The sequence below is a fragment of the Habropoda laboriosa genome, unplaced genomic scaffold, assembly GCF_001263275.1.
Source record: "Habropoda laboriosa isolate 0110345459 unplaced genomic scaffold, ASM126327v1 scaffold816, whole genome shotgun sequence".
Classification (NCBI taxonomy): Eukaryota; Metazoa; Arthropoda; class Insecta; order Hymenoptera; family Apidae; genus Habropoda; species Habropoda laboriosa.
In genome coordinates this window covers 126,372-134,926 of record NW_017101002.1, presented here as the reverse complement: position 1 = coordinate 134,926, position 8,555 = coordinate 126,372, and the positions used below count along the sequence as shown (strand labels likewise).

At 26.9% G+C, this 8,555-nt stretch overlaps 3 protein-coding genes across 3 annotated transcripts in view; 2 read left to right on the top strand and 1 right to left on the bottom strand.

Annotated features, from left to right (window-relative positions):
- LOC108577835 overlaps positions 1 to 1,020 on the top strand; it is a 1,202-nt gene extending 182 nt beyond the window's left edge. Inside the window, exons 2-5 of the mRNA XM_017941045.1 lie at positions 3 to 184; positions 288 to 481; positions 563 to 815; positions 892 to 1,020. Of these exons, the coding sequence (XP_017796534.1) occupies positions 3 to 184; positions 288 to 481; positions 563 to 815; positions 892 to 1,020 (758 nt within the window). The remainder of the gene's footprint in view (positions 1 to 2; positions 185 to 287; positions 482 to 562; positions 816 to 891) is intronic.
- Positions 1,021 to 1,674: 654 nt separating this feature from the next.
- On the bottom strand, positions 1,675 to 7,636 carry LOC108577737 (C2 domain-containing protein 3). The gene is given in 14 exon segments (XM_017940929.1): positions 1,675 to 3,118; positions 3,202 to 3,485; positions 3,553 to 3,744; positions 3,818 to 4,498; positions 4,544 to 4,795; positions 4,866 to 5,048; positions 5,128 to 5,277; positions 5,351 to 5,416; positions 5,418 to 5,518; positions 5,585 to 5,860; positions 5,941 to 6,078; positions 6,167 to 6,268; positions 6,346 to 7,223; positions 7,461 to 7,636. Coding segments are annotated over 14 exon segments (4,914 nt in total). The 5' UTR covers positions 7,628 to 7,636.
- Positions 7,637 to 8,385: 749 nt separating this feature from the next.
- LOC108577736 (NADH dehydrogenase [ubiquinone] complex I, assembly factor 7 homolog) overlaps positions 8,386 to 8,555 on the top strand; it is a 1,450-nt gene continuing 1,280 nt past the window's right edge. The window contains exon 1 of the mRNA XM_017940928.1: positions 8,386 to 8,519. Coding sequence (XP_017796417.1) covers positions 8,401 to 8,519 — 119 coding nt within the window. The 5' untranslated portion in view covers positions 8,386 to 8,400. The remainder of the gene's footprint in view (positions 8,520 to 8,555) is intronic.

Here is an 8,555-nt window from a genome sequence, read left to right as displayed (position 1 = left end):
AGGTTTTAAATATGTCATTCAAAAACAAGAACAACAAAAAATATGTTTTGGATCAGGATGTCCTCGTGACACTTCAAAAAAGAGTATGAGTCCATTTATGAAGTATTATACATTAGAAGATCATTCAAATGTGGCACCAAATTCATATAATGTCTTAAAATCGTTTAAAGCAATTAAAACTAAGGTATCATTGATTCAGTTTTGTTTTCAACATTAAATTATTGTTCATTTGTAATATATTTTTAGAAATTAAACATAGATTATTAAAATTATGCGCTTGCTTGCAGCCTTGTTCTCATAGTATTAGTAAAACAGGTTACAGTGGAATTGCTAGATTTAGTAAAAAAATTGAATTCAATGATAATTATCCATCACCATCAGATTACAACACCTCTACATTTCCGAAACAAGTACATAAAACAAAGTACCCATTTGACTGTAGCAGCAAAAGGAAAACATTTGTGAGCAATACAATTCCAGGGTATTACATTTATATAACAAGAATGATTCTAATAACTTTTTATATAATTATTTATTTTAATTATTGTTTCATTTAACATAGTCCAGGAATGTATGTTAGCACTGAAAAGGGAAGTATTACATTTGAACATAGTTTTGGTGGAAGAGTGAAAATGAAACTTGGAGTTGATCTAAAATGTTGCAGTCAAAATTCAGACTTTTGCAAACTATGTGGTAAAAAAATAACTGGTGATTACTGGCATTTAAAAAATGAAATATTTTTATGTAGATCATGTAAAAACAAAGAATATGAAAAAGAAACAAAATATAAAAGAAAAGAATTAAAACAATTTCATGTAAGACTTATATACTAAATTGTAATTATGGGTATATACATGTACACATATTTAACTGTTTATTTATTTATTTTAGAAAATACGAGATTGTTCAATTATACATCAACATGAAACTACAACTGCAAAAATATGGTTGATGCATCCTACAAGTGCTGCACAATGGATACGTAGGGAAACTTATCTTTCTGCTTATTTTAATGAATAAATATAACTAATTTATACTATATAATTCATACCAAGATAAAATTGATTGTTCAAAAATATAGCAAAACAAGTGAATATTTATTATTTAAAGAAGATTTTTATATTCGTTTTGACATGTTTCAAATTCAGTCAAATTTTATATAATTCATTACTACAAATATTTTTGTTATTTATGTACACAAAAATTATATAAAAATAGTCAAATTATGTATATTTATATATAGTAGATAGTCTAAATAACATATGTAATTAATATTAGTAATAGATTCCATTTAATGTGTATTTGTGCACTGATATTATTATAATGTTTACATGGTAATCAGTCCACACAAAAGGAATTTTTCTTTTTAACAGATTAATATTAAATATTACCTTTATATTAATATATGTATACTAGATATTTTGTAAACATCAAGTAAACATTATAAGCAAATTATCTAACCATAAATTATATACGCATAATACTACATATCAAGTTTAAGGAATCAGTTTACATGTACCCACTCTTTCTTAAATAAATATACCAAAAAATATACAGGTGTTTATTCTCATATTTACTTACTATGTGCAATAAGAAAACCACTCCTAATATAGTCATGATACTTATAAATATAATTTATGACTATAATTATTGACATTGTATTTCAATTGCACATCAGTTATAAGTATTTGATGATGAATCTTGAATATCATCCTTCTGTTGTATAATTAACGGTTTTCTGTTATCTTCTATAGGGTTACCGCCATCAGGAGCTTGTCTTGAAAATACAAGAACAGATGTTTCAGAAGATGTAGAGTCACCATTTTCAATTATTTCTGAATCAATAGATTTAATCAATGATTTTTCAGCCGATATAGTAGTAGTTGATTCTGTACTATTACTTGCTAATAGATCATTGTAACTGCTTTTATGGAGAACAGTTAAATCAATGCTATCATCAATATTTTCCGACACTCCAGAAGGTGTCATTCTAAAAAGTTCAGCATTTTCGAAATGTTCATTGGTCTCTACTAAATTACATACTTTATTTAATCTATTACTTATCGATGTGCTGAAAACTTTACTATACCGATTATCTAATTGTTTGATAGTTTCTTCTTCAGGTGAAGCATTTGAATAATATAGGTCAGGCACTAAATGTTGATATAAAAGTGGATTGAAAATGTTATTTAAATCCATATGACGAATATTTGAAGTTAAAAGATGAGTTGTCAATTCGTCGCATTTTGATGTATTGCTATTTTCTTCAGCAACTAGTTCTTCACGTATTACTGTTGACATTCTATTAGCAATTTGCGAATTCATCGATACTTCGGGTGAATTTCTATTATCACACGTATCCGCCACACCCTTAGTCACACAATCTGTTACTGTACTTTCCAAATTTTTAATAGTTTGTTCATTTATATTATCCGTCTGAGTAGGTACTGTACATATTTTAACCTCCTTGCTACATTTACTACTATCTTGTAAGTTATTATTACTTTGTTGTAAATTTGTCAGTAAATTGGTAACACTTTTTCTTATTGGCACAGTCTTACTTAAATGTGATTGTACGGGAAATTGTAAAGATAGCTTATCAAGTAAATAATTTATGTGTGTTTTTGTTCCTTGTTCTGGATAGCCAGTGAAAGTGTTATCTAATGTTCTAATCTTTTTCATTAAATGTTCACTTTGGTGTTGTACTTGACAATTATCATTTGATAAATTTCGTTTACTGTAAGAATTCGATGTCTTAGGAGAATTCGGTTTCGTTATCTCAGAAATAGTTGCTTTGTTACAACTAATATAAGTTTGAGGCAAACTATTTTGATTGTTAGTTTCACGTGATATATTCTGATTTTCATTTTCTGTAATAACTGTATTATGCAATAATCTTTTATCTAGTTGAGATATTTGACATATTCTACTACTGCAATCCGTTGTAGCAATGGATACTATTGGATCATCAATTTTAGAATCGATATTTTCATTATCGCTATTTGGATCATTTAAATCAAATTCATTTTCCAAGTCATCTTCAAAAGCCGTATTTGTAACATCACGCAATCGTGATTCTAGACGTTTTGTAATCTCATCTAATTCGGTTAATTTTTGTCTATAGAAAAACATAAATATTACATTTATAACTATAAAAAAAACTATATTGAAAAATAAAGGAATGTAGTCAAATTTACTTACTTTAAGGATAAAGATAAAAATGACATGGATACATCTTCTAAAGCAGTATGCATTGTAGAGTCATTTAAGTGATTTTCGCTATGTATTGATTTTTCTTCTTCCTGTGTAACTGTTGATAAAGTGTAATTGGTATTATTTCTTTCCATATTACCAGAATGCATTTCATAAGTATACATTGGAAACCAATTTAGTTGAGACTTAGAACATGTTGGCAGTCGTGTTGTATTTAATGTTGTCATAGGCTTTGCAAATAATGATAAATTATCCATTGGTGTTATGCATATCTAAAACATAAATAGTAAAGTACACAAAAACAAATATCATAACATATATAAATAAAATCTAAAATACTTTAATTTGTCCGTTGCATTTTCCAGTGAAGTCCATTATATGAAACCAACCAGACACTATTGGGAAACCATTAATTAAAATGGAAAGATCAATAGCAGAAAATCCAATAACAACATCTCTCTCTAAGTTTATTTCCATACCAATACCTGTGTCTAATATACGCCAAATTTTTAAAATCAACCTTTTTTCACCCTAAAAAAAAGTGTTTATAATTTCTGCTAAGAAAGGAAATGAATTATGTATACAAATCAGAAGAATAACGTACATGTAAAAGCAGTTCTGTTGGTAATTTTGTATCACATTTCCAATTCCATTTAGGATTACAACTATATGGAAAAACATTAGTAATCGTGTACGAATTTAAATGTTTTGAATAATCAGATTTATTGGCTTGAAATGATACATATGTACTTGGTTCAATGGTTTCATTATGTGTCTCTACTTTTGGTAAATGTAATGCGCATTCAATCTCTACGATAGCTCTAAACGTTGTTTGACCACATGCAAAATTCGTTGATTCATTTTCTGTATGAATTGCAGTTGGCAACTCAAATGTTGTATTATTATGACCACTATTTAGTTGGTAATCAATATCTTCATTATACTCAGCACCAACACCAACGCTTCTATATGTTTCTGTTGGTAAATGAAAATTGTGTCTAACACTACTGTTTTCGCTATCGGAATTATTAAAATTCAATTCACTTATACACATCTGTTCTTCCGTGTCTGTTTGTTTCTTATCTTCCAAGCTTATTTCAGTTTGTGCCGCTTGATCTATGATCACTTTGTTAACAGTTAAAACCTGTGTTAAATGGTCAACTGTATTATGTAAAGTAGAATGTTCCGAAGTTAAACTTTCTTGCGATTCCTTATTAAACTTAAATTCTTTTACAGTTGAAATATCTGTCTGACACTCTTGAGTTTTTAAATTTGCAGAATACAACTTTTCATTGATTGCATGTATTTGAGAATTATTTTGCGAAAATACTTCTTTATTGGATCGCAATTCATATGTATTATGCGTTAGTGGCATATCATGTGAATACTTTGTGCAATCAGATAAATTTTCTGAATGTACTATTTGCGATAAAGTACCAACAGTTCGCAAGCCTCTAGATATTTCTAATAATGCAATTTGTTCAGCAGTTCCAAGAGCTACTAATGTAAGTAATTGACCACAAGATTGACCAGATACAGGATCTATAATTGGTACCCATCCATCTACACTAACCACGGGATACTGGAATAATAAATTATAAAATGTTGTACGTCTTAAATAATTAAAATTATATTAATTTTAAATTACGTACCTTAGATAATAACAAATGAGGCAGTACTCGTGGATCTCTATATGCAATATATAACTGATGTACAGACAGTTTTGTTAATCCTAGTAGATTATCTATGTTATTATTTCTAGAATAAACTTCAATGACTATGTAATTGTCTTTAATACGTTCCAATAAATCATCACCATAAATAAGAGGTACTACCTGGAATATAAAAAAAAAATATATATATATGAGTATATAAATATGTGAATGTTCAGCATAAAAAAAATAATATGTTTACTTGGCAAAATTGATACAATGGATTTTGTGTATTGTTGCAAATTTCACTTTTAGTCTTATCCTCTCTCCAAAATGTCCTGCATATTAAATATGTATTTAACTCTGGTAGTTCTTGCCCTTCAGCTACATATATTAAACCATGGAGTAAAACCTATGTAATAATCATTGTTTTATCAAAGATAATTCATTGGAGCACATTTATAACATTAATTATATTTTTGTACCTTATCTTCTATTCTATTTTCTTGATTTTTTGTATCAACCTTTTTATTATCTATATTCTGTTTTAGAATGAGTTTCTGTTGCACTTTTACTTCTTTTATGTCTAGTTTCATTTAACAACTGTTGTGTTTCCAAAACAGGAATGTTTTCTTTAGCAGACATTATACTATCTAAAAACATGTAATATAGTTAAATCTTTAATGTGAACATTCGTTTTTTAATCAATGTATGCTTACCTATATACTGTTTTTCAAAATGACAAGAATCTAAATCTAATTCAATAATTATTTTCAATTCGCCTATTTTTATTCCTTTATTAAGAATTATTAAGTGTTGTGCAATTTTCCAATTTTCACTTTTTATAATATCATTAACGTGAATAGTGGCACTGCCTAATTCAATAAGTGATCTTTTATTAAGATGGCGGACAAATATTTTAAATTTTATAGAATGTTCTGTATGCTGTTTCAATCTTGATACTTTATATGTGGCATCATGATTAAAATAAATCACTGTAAAATAATTTCAATTAATTCTAAACTTAATGTAAAGTATATTATATATAATGCATGTATTTATAACATGGATATACCTTGGTTTGTTTGCTTTTTAAAGCATACTCTTACAGGTTTGTTTTCTTTTACCCATTTTTTTTCAGTTTCTTTAATATAATCAAATGTCATATCATATTGAATGTAATATGTTGTAGATAAAACAGTATTATCGTTATCTACAAAAAATATTTTTTTAGTACATAAAATATATATGTTAAATGTTAATATGCATCTCAAGTTTTCAAGTTCCACAAATTTACATACGTGATAACGAAGAAGATTTCACACGTCTATACCCAGCAGGACTTAGAATAAATGATTCCACTTTAATTCTAATATAATTGACAAGATGAAATAGTTCAGTATCTAAAATAGAATACAATCTTCATTAGTACAATAAAAAATTTGCAAAGAATGAATATTTTATTATGCAATGAATAAACCTTTTGAATCAATGCATGATTTTTTTTTTAATAATGTATCTTCTATGGCAGAGTTAATTCCTATAGAAGATATATTGTTTGATGTGCTTTTTTCATCATATTTGTGAATTTTTAAGCCGTTTGATGCCATATCTGTCCAACTTGGATTTAAAAATGATCTTAATGTACACAATGTTTTACTCTCATCAGAAGAAGTCACATCATTACCCAAAAAACATTTACTTAATTTTACTTCATTTTCAGTAGCAATATTACTTATTGAATTATCACTAAATGACAACTCATCTCCATTATATGTTTCTTTTAGTAAAGCTCCTCTAAGTCTTTGTGCTCTTGCAACAACCTGAGCAACAAGTTTATCAGTTATTTCATTATTGAATTTATTAACAGGTGCTTGAAGGCCTGTTCTTTTCAATTTTAAAATAGATTTATAAGTTTCATGTTCTCCAGGCTGTATTTTTTTGCATATGGTATATTTATCAGTTGCTACATCATACTCATTCCTTAAACTATTAATAGCTGAAAGTAAGGTATTATCAATAGCCTGCATTTCATCATGTCTGTATGTTTTTAATTGCATATTAAAAGTTTTTGTCATATGTTCTAACTTCATAGAAATATGAATTTCTCCTATTTTGTTTTCAGAATTTGTTATTATTGGCACATATCTAAAATATGGTTTGCATTTGAAGATTTCTAATAAATCTACAATTTGAGATGTTCCTATAATTGTATTTGTTTCTTCACTAACAATCACTAATTCTATAGCTTCACAATTTTTAACATATTCCTCAAAAAGATTAATACTTGTACGAATGGCATAAATTTCAGTTGTTTCTTGTTCTGATCTTGTCACATTTTTTGTAATGTCTGCTGGTCTGTGAGGAAAAGATATATGTTAAAACATATAGGACGAATTATAAAACTAAGGAGTTCCAAAATATTCAATGTAAGATGTATGAAAGACATAAAATATAACCAATATATTATAGTATAACACAATACATAATTTAGGTTAAAATATTTAATGATAAATTACATTTTATTACTTTAATTAGTAATATTGGAACTATTCAAGAAAAATGATATCATTTAAAATATTACAAATACTTTACCTAAATTGAGCTCTACTATTTTCTCCCCACCAAGATGCTAATACTTTGATCTCACCAAAATTTCTTTTTGACCAAATAACTTCATCTATGACAAATTTTAAATAACCATAAATTTTGCCTTCAACTAGTGGTGGTAAAGATTTCTGCAATTTCATTTTTACATCCATTTATTTTTCGTAATCTGGTACATTGTTAAATTTGAAAGTGTATCTACATTTGCCACCGGTTTAGGTTAGTGTTAACAAAACATAAAAGTGTCACTACAAATTATTAAAAAATAAATACACTACGTATTAAAAAAATACTCATTGACATTAGCACTTTTAGTTTATTCCTTCTGCAAGTAGTAATTGTAAAATCAATGTAAAAACATAGTTATTATCTCAAATCTAATTTTGAGACATAAATACAAAGATGGAATATTTGCTGCCATCTATTCAAAAAACATATGATTTGTAGCAATGAATTACAATTTATATAGAGAATATTATATTTCTAAATTGCTAGTCAGATAATAGAGTATCTTTGATTATGCATTTTAATTTTTGAATAAAAATTAATTCATAATTCTTTTTTAAGTAACGTAATAGTTACAAAATTATTTCTCAGCGGTTAAATGTATGCATAAGAAATAATAAAGCAAATAAATAACTTTCTTTAATCAGTTTTTGTAATCAATGGTGAAACACATAACTATAAACTATAAGTTATATTACACATTGTTGAGTAAAGTATTGTCGATATGATTACAATTCGAATATTTAAAAAATATATGAAAAGTTATAAATTATTTCATACAAAAGTATCATTGAATTGCCGAAAAAGATTTTTATCTTGCTCGTCGCATAATTTTTCAACGGACAACAGACAATCAGAAAATCTTTATCGTTATTTATACTCAAAAATTTTAGCTTGTGGACCTATTACAATTGCTGATTACATGAAAGAAGTTTTAACTCACCCAACTATGGGATACTATATAAATAAAGACGTTTTTGGAAAACAAGGTGATTTTATAACGTCTCCAGAAATTACACAATTATTTGGAGAAGTATGTAAGTCTTGTTTAAAAATTTAAAAATCAACATATACTTA